The 14663-nt window shown below is 40.0% G+C and overlaps 2 protein-coding genes across 6 annotated transcripts in view; both read left to right on the plus strand.

Annotated features, from left to right (window-relative positions):
* The window catches only part of RAB27A (RAB27A, member RAS oncogene family), a 32929-nt gene extending 28983 nt beyond the window's left edge, over positions 1-3946 (plus strand). For all 5 annotated transcript variants that reach the window (XM_066558793.1, XM_066558791.1, XM_066558788.1 and 2 more), the window contains one exon: positions 1594-3946. In XM_066558793.1, coding sequence (XP_066414890.1) covers positions 1594-1792 — 199 coding nt within the window. In that variant the 3' untranslated portion in view covers positions 1793-3946. The remainder of the gene's footprint in view (positions 1-1593) is intronic.
* Positions 3947-7199: 3253 nt separating this feature from the next.
* RSL24D1 (ribosomal L24 domain containing 1) lies at positions 7200-13878 on the plus strand. Its single transcript, XM_066558674.1, has 6 exons — positions 7200-7318; positions 9068-9181; positions 10741-10813; positions 11524-11587; positions 12052-12137; positions 13468-13878. Exons 1-6 carry the CDS (start codon positions 7238-7240, stop codon positions 13539-13541), a joined length of 492 nt encoding a protein of 163 aa, XP_066414771.1. The 5' UTR covers positions 7200-7237; the 3' UTR covers positions 13542-13878.
* Positions 13879-14663: the final 785 nt, after the last annotated feature.

Below are 14663 nucleotides of genomic sequence, written 5' to 3' on the forward strand. Positions count from 1 at the left end.
TCATCTGATGCATTTGTTGTGTTTTAATTCACATAGTGGAGCAATTTTCTAGCACATGAACTGGACTTCTCAAATGAAAGCTCAGTTAAATGATGTGCTCCAACCACTAATCCACCTTTGTCTGGAGGGATAGAGTAGAACTGCTCCAAAGTAAAGCCCACAGGGCGGGCAGTAGTGGGAACACTGGCTCCTCAGTGCAAGCTGCCTTGTTCTGCAGGTCTTCTGCTGTGTCATGATGTTTACTGGGCAAAATTAGTTTGCCTTGGCCATTAAGAATCATTGGAGGCAAATCAGAAGCCATCTGTCTATGAGAAAGAAATGGTTTAGTGCAGTAATACTTCCTTACTTTTTACTTCTGTGAAAATGCTTGTTTGAAGTCAAGTCCATGTCACACAGACAACAGCAAGTACATGTGGTACTTTAACCAGCTCCTTGTGAAGGAGCAAGAAGTTTTAAACAGCGGCTGATAGCATGTGACCATATCTTAAATCACTTTGCATGTGACTTCTGAAAATGATTTATGAGGTATTTATCTTTGTGGTGAAAATGCAACTTAATTTAGGAATAGTGAACTAAAAAAGCCAAGGTTGTGGGTCGCATCCAATCTGTAGGCAGTTATGAAGTTCTCTGCCCTGTAGAGGTGAGACAGGACGGCTGCTATGAGTCACTTTCTCGTGAGGGAAGGAAAGATAAATCCTGCTGCAGTGAACAGTCTTCTGGTAACTAAAGTGTGAGATAGTGAATGTCCCCTTCTGTGGAAGGGCCTCAAATGGAAATGTGGTGTATTTGAAACAGATTGCAAGAGACCTGCACAGACACAGCAAGAGACTTTTGGCCACTCATTGTGTCTTGCAAGTTAAGTAAGAAATACTTAAAATTCTGAAGTGATGGTATCAGTTTCCTGGGCAGTAACACAGATGCAGCCACTGTAGCACCACACTGTGGGGAGCACTCTGTGCAGAAAGCAATAGCTGCAGATCCACAGTGGAACATCCTGACCCACAACAGTGAAGAAACAAGCAATGCACTTTAGAAACCAAGGTGCCAGAAACTTTTCTTAACAAAGACATAGATGCTCTGAGCACTGAGATTTCTTCTTTTATGTAAGAAAGTTTAGAGTTGTGGTGTCAATAGAAGAAAGTCACCTTCTGTAGTGATGAGTACCACCACACTGTGAGTCTTTAGTGCCTTACCCACAGAGGAATGGCTGTAGCAGCTTTCCTTCTCCTGTAATTACTTTATATGTCCTTGTGTGCACAAATGTTCTCCTCACTGATTTCTATGCACATCAGCTCTGGAGTAACTGCATCTCTTGCAGGGAATGGAGTTAAAAAAAACAGACCTCAGGAGGACAACTTTGGGAAATCATGCTGACAAGTGTCCCTGTAAATTGTGGTCTCCATTAATGTTTGCCCTTCTGCCCTACCTCCAGTCAGCCATTTCATTAATTCCTTTTGCATTTCACTGAGCACTTAGTGTCTCTCTGCTATGGAGTAGCAGTGACAGTCTTAGTGTGCAGTAATACTGTATTTTTTTTTTTCTTCTGTGAGTGACAACTGTATGATGTAAGGTTATATTTTTTGTCTCCTGCAGAATCCCATATTTTGAAACCAGTGCAGCAAATGGGAATAATGTAAGCAAAGCCATTGAAACTCTGCTTGACCTCATAATGAAGCGCATGGAACGATGTGTGGATAAATCCTGGATCCCTGAAGGGGTGGTGCACTCCAATGGGCACAGCTCTACAGAACAACTGAATGAGGAGCAAGAAAAAGGCAGATGTGGCTGTTAGCCCAGTTACAATTAACTTTCATGTGTATGATTCAGTACAGTTGCAGCTTACCTGTTTAACTTTGGGACAAATTGCTTTGTGTAGTTATTTAATGAGCTATATTAATTCTTTGTAAGAATTTTTGTTTGCTTTCTCTCAAACAATGTTGATCTTCATTTGTAAGGTATGCAGTTTATTAGCTTTGGGACAGAGGTTCAATTTGGTTTAGCACTGAATGTTCCTCTAATTCTCTGCTTGGGAGGAAAGGGGAAGAAAGGAATTTTCATTACCAAATTCAGAAACATGTCTCTGTGGGCAGCCAGAAAGGGTAGGCTTGAGTTGAAGGATTTGCAGTTGCCCTTGGCAGTCTCCATTAACTACACAGAGTAGGCATTTAGATTAGATATTGTGACAGCTCTTGGTGTCTCCTAACAACAAGATAACCAACTTGCTTCTTGGTTTTAAAAAGAAACATTTAATCATTTCACCATTTAATAACAATCTTAAAGAGCACATCCTGTGTTTTCCACAAAAGCCTGAGAGTAGTTTTTTCTTGCTCTCCTAATCCATCAGTTTTCAGTGATGAAAACCAAAGGGAAGCACTTCAGTACAGAATAAAAAGCTCTAGAAAAGCACAGGGGTGTGCACACAGAGCACTTGGGGCATGTCATATAATTGAACATGTAAACTACAACTGTACTATATGAAATACATCCAATGCAGCCTATGAGATCTCCTGACATCATTTGAATTTCTAGAACATGCATGTATGTAAATTTATAAGCAAATGGCATAACTGTGCATCTGTTATGTTTCTTTCATATTGCTACTCATGTTTTAACAGGAATGTAGGGCAACCTAGATGTCAGGAAAATTTCATCAGAGTTGGTGCTTCACACTGAATTTGTTTTACCAAACACAGATTGAGAATGTTTCTTCAAATTTGGATTGAGAAATGAATGATTATTGTCTTCTGGTGAGATGCAGCTAAGATACTAGACCTGTAGATCAGTATTTCTATGACTTTATAATGCTCATGTTATTCTGCCAACCTTTGTGTCCTGAACATCTTGGTTACCATATAGTAATTTATGGCTTGTTCATTTCCTTTAGATTGTATTTTAAAAAGAATATAGTTATTTTTCTCTCCCCCCAGCTATGGATCACATAAATGTAATTTTTGGTTTCAGTGGATCATGTTACTCTAACCATTTTTATTTATTCACGTGACCTAGGAAACAATCAGTATTTTTTGGGCTTTTGCCCAGACTGATTCATAAGATGTGCCTACCAAACTGTTTTCTACCCTGGCAGAGGTTGTATAATTGTAAGGTATTGCCAATTAAAATCATAACATGCCAAATTGAGTCTTGTTACAGACCTTCCAGAGCAGCTTGTTTACAGAACTCCAAAGCTATTGCTTCTTTAGAAATTATGTATTTATTTATTTAAATATTCTAACTACTGCAATTTCAGACAAGTATTGATACCAGTTATGAACATGAATTGCAGCATTACAAAATTTTTGAAGGAAGGACCAAAAACGTTTCTAGAATAGGCTCAAAGGAAAAATATTTGATGTAGCTTCTGGTTATATTAATTAATACAAGAGTAAGTATTTAAACTTGGTTCTTAAAATATTTTACACAGTAATGCATTGTTCTTTAACAAACACAATGTGTAAATATTAGATTTTTATCACAGCCTACACAGAATATTTTAAAAGTGCAATATAATTTGACTGCTCTGGGGCTAGGACAGAGGTAAAAGAAATTTATATGAGTATAGGGTTTTGGTTTTTTTCTACTCCACTTCTAAAATGCTTGTAGACCGGAGTTACTGTAGTTTAATTCAGAGTGCCTTTTGAAGTTACCATCATGTTTCTGACCAGTAGAGTAAGAAACTCTAGTGTAAGACACAATACATTTCAATGTACTTCAGTGTCTGAATTTCTTTTAATGTAACTCTGGTTTTCAGAGGGTTGCAGTGGAACTTTGTCATGCATTAACTTAAAATGGGAGTTTTTGTGCTTATAGCTCCATCCAGTTCCTGAAAACTTTAAGGATTATTGCAACCAGCTATTGAGCTAAGTGACTACTGAAATAGTGTAAAAATATTTCCTTTTGAATACTTATGTTTAAATTGGATATTAAATATTAAATACTGAAACTGTCATATTTGTGTCATGCCTATTATTTGTAACTATTTGCAAAGAGGATCTACATAAAATTGCTTTGATGTCAGCCTTTCAAATGTGCCATAAGACTTATCTGTTTGAGTTATTGTGTGACAAAACTTTTGTTCCCTTTTAAACTCTCAGGAGAAATCACAGTAAATGTTTCTTGACAGTAAATTACACTGCTCTTACTAGACTAGTACTGGTTTTAAGAAACAAAGAAACAAGAATTCTTAGGTGATGTGAAACTGTTATTTCAAGAAAAGTTGTTTCCATTCAGTGTCAGATGGAGACGTTTATCTGTAATTGAACAAAGTTTTGGAAAGTGTTTCCATTAAGATGGATTGTCGCAGGATTTCTTAGAATAATATAAAATAGTTATACATTCCTGACATGAACTTTGCCAGCACTGTTGAACTGGACTGTAACATCTCCTGTTGTTCAATGTCAGTCCGTGTCCTGTGCTGTCCCTGGGTGTTGTGAGACTTCTTTGTTCAGATGTGTCCAAGGTCTGTGCTGTGGTTGAGGTACTTGGTGACCCTCTCTTCCACTGGGCAAACCAGTCAGACAGGAGCCTGGTGAATGCTGGGTGATGCCAGGAGGAGCCCAGACCCAGAGAGGACAATGGAGACATCAGTTCTGTGTTCATGAGACGTTCAGAATGCCGCTCATCTGAGCGTGTCGTGTGCTCGGAGCAAAGGGAATCAAGCAATGCATTTTGTCAACTTCATTGCTTCTACAAAGGTAAGGAGCCTGATTTTTCAGAGTAACTACTTCCATCAAGAGCAGTGTCTATTACCAGGTAGGTTATAATGTGCTGGAGGGCAGTGCTGCTATTCAGAGGTTCCTTGACAGGCAAGAGAATGAGCTGAACTAAACCTCATTCATTTTAAAAAGGGAAAGTGTCAAGTGTCACTGGCTAGTCCTCCTGGGCTGCAATAACCCTATGCACTAGTGCTAGCTGAAAAAACATTTTTCAGATAAGGGGATGAGCATCCTGTTCCAAAGGAGGCTGACCAAAACACAAAAGTGTGCTACTGTGGCAGAGAAGGCCAGCTGTATCCAGCTGGTAAAATGAAGGTGACAGGTTGGGAAAGTCAGTCTTTCCTTATCTTCAGTAATTGTAAGATTGACTGGAGTTCTGTGCCCTCTTTTGGACACCTCAGTAGAAGAAAGACATTAACACATGGAGTGGGTCCAGCAGATGCCACCAAGATCAGGAGGCTGGAACACAAGGGGTAGGAAGAGACAGAACAGAGTTTGCTTGGCTTTAAGCTAAGGGAGACCTTTCTGCTGTCTTGAACTCTAATGGGTGGAGCCAGACCCGTCTCAGAGGGCACAGGGATAGGAAAAAGGCAAGAGAGAAATGTTCTCTAGGAAATTAAGATTAAATAGTAGGAAAAGATTGCCCCCATAGAAGTGGTCAGAAATTGGAACAGGAGCTCAGGAAGATTATGGAGTCTGTCCTTGAAGACACTAAAAACTAAACTGGATGTGGCCTTGAGCCTGGTATTAATTTGTTCTGCTTTGAGCAGGGCTTTGCTCTAGATGACCCCCAGAAGTGTCTTCTACCCAACATGATCATATGTCTCTGAAAATGATCCTACAGGTGCATTTGCCTGACAGTTGTTTATTCTTTCACATGACTGTAAAACAGTTCTTTTACTTCTATTAGGAAACTTTTACAAGTATGTAAATACTTGCAGATCAGAGCTTTGCTATGAGTTTAAGGTGAGTTGAGATGTTTGGTGAAACAGTTCTTGCTGTAGTAGTCTGTGTCAAAAACAAATGAGCCACTTGGTTTGCTGTAAAATCTCTTCTTCCAGTGAGGCTGTTTTTCACCTGGATACCTAATTCTATCTGTGAATAACTATTAATGGAGTAGAAGTACATATTTGTTTTCTATAATTAATCTGGATTCTGTCACCAGCAACCTTCAACCTATATTGCCTTTTAGTCAGGAACAAGCACTTCAGATCTACAGCATAATGGCTTGTGGAGAAGATTAGTGCTTTGATGTGAAAAAACGAGCTGGGAGTGATAATTTATTGTTAAATGCTGGTATTATCACTGTGCACTCACATCCTGTCTGCTGGATGTATTGGTGACAGTCTGTAATTCAAAGTGTTTAAACTATAGAAGTCACCAAACACTTCACCACACAGTGCTCTGCCAGGAAAAGTGAAATAAATACAGCCCACAGGGGAAAAAATGGCATAGGCAGGAAACTCAAAGTAATCAAACTGAAAAAGGAGAGCAGCCTGGGACCTAATCAAACTTGTTTACTATTTGTTTTTTCCTGTAGCTGTAAACTTGTCTTCATAGCTTCCCTGATAAAATTGGATTGTGTGTGTATCTTTAACATCTCCTCTTCTCGCCTGGGTTGCCATCCTCAGTCCCACCTCAGAGCCCTCGCTGGCTGCAGTGTGAGAGCCATTGACAGCCTGGCCACCCCTGTGCTCCAGCCCCGCTCCCTGCAGCAGACGGGGCTGAAAGATTGGAGGCAGCCTCTGCGCAGATAAGGTGACTCCACTGTGCTAAAGCAAGTTTTCTTTCTTCCTCTGATATTTCTTAATACAGCACCAAGCTGACTGCCTTTCTTTTCTTGTTCTAGAAACCAGAAAGCAAAAAATGCTTTAGAAGCACATGCAATTCAACACATGGATTTTTCACCAGATAACCAGATGCTCATTTAAATTTCTTTCAAATGGAGAGGCAGGAATTGTGGTGGTAAACACTCTTGTGGTGAGGAGGATTTCAGACTCAGAGCTGGGACAGCATCCTACAATTGAAGAATAGAGAGAAGATCTCCAATTCCAAACAATTTGGATGGTACAGGGCCTAGTATTTAGGTCCTTTCACAATAAACAGATAACTCTAGGAGAGGGAACAGAAGGAGTAACAGGTACCTACCTATATGATATTCAGAACCATTGGTTTTAGGACTTCAAATTTTGGTGAGATTTTGGATTTTACAGATATGAAAACAGCACAGAAAGTGTTGTCTGAACTTTACAGTAAATTAACTGTAGATTTAAAAATCTATGTCTAACTCCCTTTCTTTTCCTTGGGTTACTCTGTCTATCCTTATATCCGCATGGATTCGTTAATTTCTTGCCCTTGGAACACAATTTTTCCTTTATAAACAGAAGCCAGGGTCGTGCCCGTGTGGGCCGGCGGCGGGGCCGGCAGGGGGCGCTGCGGCGGCGCTGCGGGAGCCGGGCCCGCCCCGCGCCGCCGCCTCCGGTCAGCTGGGCCGCGCTTCCGCCCGCGCCGCTGCCGCCGCCGCCATGCGCATCGAGAAGTGCTACTTCTGTTCGGGGCCCATCTACCCGGGACACGGCGTCATGTTCGTGCGCAACGACTGCAAGGTACCGCCCGACCGGCACCGCCCTCCCCGCAGTGCTCGCGGCCGCTCCCTGCGCCGGCCCGGCCCGTGCGGGCGGGCCCCGGCGGGGCTCGGTGTCACCGGCCGCGCCTCACGCGGGGCGCTCACGGCCGGAGCCCCTGTCCCGGGAGTGCTGCTGGCGCTCGGCACCGGGCCCTGCCGGGGTACAGAGTGCGGTGCTGAGAACACCGAGGCTGTGGTGTGGGTTCGATCCCTGTGCGGGCCACTTGCTTAAGAGCTGGAGTCAGTAATCCTCTTGTCTGTGGGTCCGTTCCAACTCTGACTATTCTGTCAATCTGTGAAATTCGTGTCTTACTGATATTTAAATATTAGGACCGGGAGCGATGTAGTAATTTGGCAGGTGCTGTGGCCGTCGGCAAGAGTGGTGGGTGAACGATTTGTTTTCAGTTTTTAGTAAGAAATAATACACTTCGCTGAGCAGCACAGAATGCTCACCCTTTAATTCTTAGACTTTGGCTCCAGGTGGCAGCAAGCTCGGCTCGGGGCAGTGCGGGATGCAGAGTGCGGGGCGGGCGCTGCGGGAGGAGCGGTGGCTGCGGGATCCGCTGTGGCCCCCCCGGCTGAGGCTGTCGGGGCTCTGCCGGCCTGACAGCTCCGTACACACAATGCTGGGTATGGCCTCCCAGCCTCTGCCGCGCTCCGCGCCGGTGCTTCGGGGCGTGGGAGCGCCCGGCGTGCGGCGAAGCTTGCGCACCTCGCTTCCCTCCCGGGCCCGGGCGGCCGGAGGGATCGCGGGCTGAGGCACAGCGCCGGGCTGGCAGCGCGCTGCCACGGGCGGTGCGCGCACTGCGGCCGCGAGGGGCGCTCTCAAACGCATCACTTGTGAACAGATCATCCCTGAAAAGGCAAAACGCCGTGGCAGGTGTGCCTGAGCCGAGGTGAAAAAACGTGGTAGAAGAGTGTTAAAAAAAAAAAAAAAAAAAAAGGTATTCGAAGATGATTGCTGTAATTAAGAGTTTCATATTTTCTATTAAATTGTAGGATTTAGAATTTCTATTATTTTTAAATTTAATTTTTAATTTTAATTTAATTTTAAATTGCTATTAGATTTTAGAATTTAGAAGTTCTAGTACATTTTTTAGAATTGACTATTAGATGGAAAGGAGGATATGGCTGTAGAAAAATAGGGGAAAAAGAACAAGGTCAATTAAAAGGTTTTGTCATATGCTTTAACAGCTTTCAGTAATTTCAGTGCAGGACTTAACTAATGTGCTTAGGACTCCTGCAGGGTAATCTTTGGGGCTTAAGGCTGCATCCCAGAAAACAGACGTTTTTGTGTGTGTGTTGCATTCATTATGAGAGGTGTGAGGATTTTTTGTTGTTCTCAGGATGGTACTGTATCTAAGAAGTGCTGGCAGCTGTGGAAAATTGTTTATTCATACTGCAGGTTTGGCTTTATGGTTATTTTTGCAGATGATAATTCTCAAAACTCAGGTGTATTTTATGTATAATCAGCTTAATTGTAAGTACTTGTGCTTAACCCTGGCAGCTGTGAAATTGACTTTATAGTGAAAAAAACAATATTAGTGCTTGAATTTGTTTTTGTTAATAGCTGTATTTCCTATAAAATTACTGGCATTTGGAACCTGAATATAATTTCTAATGAGGAGTATTGTTAGAGTAACCTCAGTGTTTGATATCACACTTGCAGTGGGGCACGAATAACATGATTTAACTAAGATTTTTCTTCTTTTTCACCCCCTTTTTTAAGATATTTAGATTCTGCAAATCAAAATGCCACAGAAACTTTAAAAAGAAGCGAAATCCCAGAAAGATGAGATGGACTAAAGCGTTCCGTAAAGCAGCTGGCAAGGAACTGACAGTGGTGAGAAGCTGAACTGGTTCCCACTTTACATCAGCACACTCAAATGGCTCTTCCTGGGGCTGGGCTGGGTGCCTTAAAGCATTGTCATTTAATGAAAGGAGCTGGGGACAAGAGGGATTGTGGAAGAGACTGTGAGAGTTTCTTGAGAGTGAGCTGTTCATTCAGCTTGATTAAAACCTGGATCTTCCACCTTCAGGATGAAAGCCAGTGTATCAGGTGTCTGTTCTGGGAACACGTGGTGGCTCCCAAGTCCAAGGCATTTCTTCCCACCCATAAATCCTCCAGTCTGTATGTATACAATTGGTAGTTGTGTTTCTGCACGAATAATCTGAGTTACCAGGTACCTGAGGAAGTCTCTCTATGTAGACCCTTAAAATATTTACCTGTGAAGCCTCTTTAAAGCTCACAGTGTGTAGAAAAAGTCTTTGCATAGAAAGGAATGTTTGAAAAACAGCATGAGACCTCAAATGCAATTTCAAAACAAAGTTGCTTCAGTGGTAAAAGTATTAAACATTCATAGTTGGTGGGACAGTCCTTAAATAATTCAAGAATTATTGTGACTTAATTACCTATTTTTTTACAGAATATTAAAAATTTAGTAAGCATTTTGATACAGTGATTTCCTGCTTTTTGTGGATCTTTTAAGGGAAAGAATGTGGTTTTATTTTTTAATGTGACTCTGAAAAGCTATGGTTAATTAGCATCTTCAGTAATTGCGTTTCTTGCTTTTGAGTTATTTCTGGCTATGTTGAATTACATTTTTGAAAATAACTGAATTTAAAATTACTTTATACATGTCTAAATAGATGACAATATGTTACAATTTTGAGATACATAATGTATTTTAAGAATAAAGCCAATATATGCACTTAGTGCTGTGTAACTCAGCTCTACCACAACAAAGCAACCTTTGGGCGGGGAGAAGTCCTTGGATAAAACTGATATAAAGCTAAGTGTGCCTGGCGAAAAAAAGACCAGGAAACTGTTTTTAATCTTCAGCTCTCATGGGAGTGAGGGGGCATGGTTAAGAGCATGGCAGCTGTCCCAAGTGCCAGAGGTATCAACTAAAATATTTCACAATTTCAAATTAGGCTGTTTCAGTATTCTTAAAATGAAATGGTGGTTGGGGTATTTTTTTAAAACCATTTCAAAATTACAAGCTGTTGAGTAGAGCTTGTTTGTCCTGCAATAAATGCTTTCAAATCTACAGGTTTTCAATTTCGCCTTCCACCTGTCTAATCTGCTCTGTATTTCCTATTCCACATGGGTTTTCTCTGTTCCTTTAGTCTTGCTAAATAGAAAATAGTTGAGGGTGATGTTGTGGTAAATAGTCCTCTTCAGACAAATCACTGTGGCTCCTGACACTTTGAGGTCAAACACTTGACTCCATTTCCTTCTCATATTTCTCTCTAATGATTGTTCAAGTCTAGGAACTGAGCTTCTGAAAGGGGGAAAAGAATCCCATAAAATATTCAGTTCTGTGAGTGACTGCTACAGTATGAATGTATTGATCTAAAAAAGCTTCTGCATAAGTCTCTATTTACTTTTTCTTGATACAGGATAATTCATTTGAATTTGAAAAACGTAGGAACGAACCAGTGAAATACCAGAGAGAGTTGTGGAACAAGACTGGTGAGTCATTATAGGAGAAAACAAAAAAATTAATTTTTTACTTATGAATGTGTTTTCAAAAGACTTTTTAGAGTATTGACAGCTTGTAGTGATTGTGCTTGAAAATACTGAAATCATGACCAAATTCTGAGTATGTGGAGGAGGTTTGAGTTGTAAACAGGTGTGGAGTTTCACTTGATGTTTTTTTCCTGAAACTGGTTTGAAAATGAGGATCAGAAGTCCTTTATTTTGTCTTCAAAACCCCTAAGTGGTTTTCCAGCTTTTTAGGAGGCTCCCAATGTAAGCTTTTTACATGATGCAATTGTTTCTGTGTTTGTCTCATGCCACTTCAGTTTGCTTCATAGAATCAATTGTCATAAAATAGGAGAAGTGCTTATATTCATGTGGATGAATGCCACAAAGGCGAAGGTGGTAACTTGCATCTTTTTCAAGTAGAGTCTTTTGCAGTGATGGTTAACTTTAGACATTCTGTGTAGGCACAAAAATAGAAGCATAAATAAGTTTTAAAATACAAGTTATCAGAGTTGCTACACAGAATATTCCCTTATCCTGCTCTTGGAAGAAGGAATAGTTTCCTCTACATAGTGTAAGAATTACCTCTGGTATTTAGGTATTCTGGGAGTGCTGGTAAGAGCTGCTTTACAAAAATAGCATGGATTTTCTGCTGCAGGGATTTAAGCACATTTAAAACAACTTCTGCTTTATTTCAGTGGATGCAATGAAGAGAGTGGAGGAAATAAAGCAAAAACGCCAAGCCAGATTTATTATGAACAGGTGAGAATTATCTGTGTGATGGGAATCCCTTGCCCGTGTGTGTTAGACAACCTTTCCAGAAATTGAATGATCCAGTTTTAAAGAGTAATTTGCTTTTTATATACACAGTCATCCAAGTGATGGGGTAAAATACACTGGGTGGGCTCTACCCTGTGTTATTGGCTGTCCAAGGAAATGCAGCTTTTGGACACTCAAGGATTTAACAGCTACAGTAATGTAGTACTTGTGTATACAGAGTCTTAAAATTTAACAAAATTCTGATAGAAGTTGGTACAGTGCTGCATTTTTTGTGGCTTAATATCCAGTATTTTTTTAATTGGTTTTCAAATACTTTTTACCTTGATTTCCTCATAATCATAGTTATTTACAGCCTGTACATACCTTTAGCAAGAGATATCATGCATTAAAATGAAAGTCTGTATCTCCTCTTTGAAGGTGATTAAATCTAATTTCCCCTTTCCCAGATTAAAGAAGAGCAAAGAGTTGCAGAAGGCAGAAGACATCAAAGAAGTCAAACAGAATATCCACCTTCTTCGTGCTCCCCATGCAGGTAAGAACTTGAGTTACTGGTTTGCCTACACAGTTTTAGGATGAGTGACTCATTCTACAGATCAATAATCCTGTACATTTGTCTTACAATTAATTTGTCTGTTGAATATGAGTAATAGTTCTTGCCAGTAAATGTAAGTAGTGTCTTAGTTCTGAATCAAATTTACCTTTTTATTTGTCTAGTCCTGCATTCATCCCATCTAGTCCTTTCTCTTCATTATTTTTGTGGTTTAAATTGCACTCAGTACCTGGTGCTGCATGAACTGCATGTTTGTTATCTGATGCCTTTATCTAAGTGTTCCCTTTGACCTGGTTAGTTGAACTCCACAGACTCTACCACTGAATGATATAAAACACAGTAGTTCAACTTTACTGCTTGAATTTGTCAGTCAGTTGTGTAGAAATTACATGAAAATACTGTTCCTTCAGTGAAGTCACATTTAAAATAAATTATTTACTTTTAAAAATACACTTAATGAAGTAGAGTAATGAAGACAAGTTAAAAACATTTCCATTAGCTCTTGTTTTATCAAAATTACCAGTGATTTTGTTTCTTCATTATGAGATATTAATTAGAAGTTTGTTCTATGGTTTTTCTTAGATTTTTGGATTTTTGTCAGGATATATTCACACTTTGGTTTAAGGTTAAATGTGTCATGTACCCCCGCCTTTTTTTTTTTTTTTGAGGAAAGGAAAAAGATCTGAATTCAAAATTATAAATTAAAGTGATTATTTCTGTGTTTGTCTTTGCTTTTACTAAATGAATGATGCACAGCACTGTGTGGTCCATCTGTTGGTCCAACACCAGCTGCCTTCTTGGTATTCTGCAGTTCTGACTGGGCAGGGAGCAGAATCAAATTTAAGTCTTGGATTTTTCTTTTCCCTTGTTTTTCTTTTTGGTCATCTTATTGAGAGTTAGCATTCTTGCTGAACAACACAGCATTCAGGCATTCAGGAGGGCTTTAAATGTTTATTTAAAAACAAGTGGGAGAAGGCCATTGATCTGTAATAAGTAATGCATTTTTGTAGTCCTTTGCTAGGTTCTGCCAGGTATTGGCAGCTGTATCAGTTTGTCATAGCAGATGAAAACACAGGTTTGACTGCATTTTAGATTTTGCATAAAAACAGCATCAGCTTTTTTGCTAAAACAAGTTTAAGAGGTGATGGAGGTTAGCAGTAAATACCTTTGAGCTTGATGGATTTGCCCATAAACAACTCTTCAAGCAATATATTTAGGCTGTTTCACCTGGAATAGAGATGTTTATTGTTCAAAGAAAAACAGTTATTTCGGTTTAGAGAAACATGTTGAATTTGATTTGTTCTTTTTGAAGGTACACCAAAACAGCTGGAGGACAAAATGGTGCAGAAGCTACAAGAGGATGTGCCTATGGAAGAAGACTCTTAAAGAGCTTTTATTTGCTATTTATGTCTCTTCAGCAGTTAACAGTTCCTTACTGCCTTGCCTGACGTCATTCAGAAATGTGCTTACAGTTGAAGAAAAGTACATTTTAATGAACAGTGGTCATTTACAATTTGAATTATTTTTTAAATTAAAAATAATAGGATAGATACTACTTTGGGCAGTACTTAAAATTCTGCAATTTGAGAAAACCTTGTCAGCAGGATGAAGAATGAGACTTTATTGTTTGAGATACCATGTGCTCCTTGGAAAGTTACACTTTTTTTTGGTAACTTTTCCAAGTTCATGCAAATAATTAAATAATAAAAGATGCTGGCCCTGAGCTTTTTAAACTTTGTCTGTTGTTCTTCATAGTGGTAAAAACAGATAAAAATCTATTTTAATGATTACAGTGTGGGGGAGGATGTATTAATTTTCATCAGTCCAGTGTGGTCCAGACTTACTTTCATTCTTGTCTTGGGGAAAATTTTTCAATTTGAAGAATATAGTGTTTGTTATATCTCCTTTCCACATCAGCCACCCCAGGACTCCATTGCAATTGACACCTGCCAAAGCTAACGCTGATGCAGGACTTAGGTTTGGAAAATAGTAATGGTGATATCACCTAGCTTGGAGTTGGCCCTGCTATCATCCTCACCCACCAAAATTCAAATCTAATGTCTAATCAGGCAGATGGAAATGCACAATAAGTCACACTAGAGACTGTTTTTACCTGACTTTTTACCTGCTTGCAGCACCTGGTGAGAAGGTGCCCTTGTGATTTTTTTTTAAATTTAATTGCTGCGGTGTCCTGTTCTCTTGTCTGTCTACTGGAGCACAAGGTGAGGGGGGAAGCTGAACAACATGGGGCTGGTGATCATTCTGCACATCTCTGCACAACCCACTGCATGCAGAGACCTTCATGGGGAGCTGCTGAGCTGCAGAGGAGCCATGCTTTTCTTTTAGGAGGCTCGCTGTCCAACCACATTTCTAATAGAAATTGTTATTTTTCAAGACATTTTGGTGAAAATCTATTTTCTTTGCTTGCTTAAGATAAAAATTTCTTTAGATTTTGCATTTTGTTTACAAGACTTAAAGAGAAAATGTCCAACTGAGCAGTATCCTGGT

This window comes from Molothrus aeneus, chromosome 13 (assembly GCF_037042795.1).
Source record: "Molothrus aeneus isolate 106 chromosome 13, BPBGC_Maene_1.0, whole genome shotgun sequence".
Lineage (NCBI taxonomy): Eukaryota > Metazoa > Chordata > Aves > Passeriformes > Icteridae > Molothrus > Molothrus aeneus.

Bases quoted from the DNA above. Each gene is read 5' to 3' on its own strand.
- RSL24D1 (XM_066558674.1), top strand. From the start codon at position 7,238: ATGCGCATCGAGAAGTGCTACTTCTGTTCGGGGCCCATCTACCCGGGA. The intron at 10,814-11,523 runs GTGAGTCATTAT...GCTTTATTTCAG, and splicing joins AGAGTTGTGGAACAAGACTG to TGGATGCAATGAAGAGAGTG. The intron at 12,138-13,467 runs GTAAGAACTTGA...TTCTTTTTGAAG, and splicing joins TCTTCGTGCTCCCCATGCAG to GTACACCAAAACAGCTGGAG.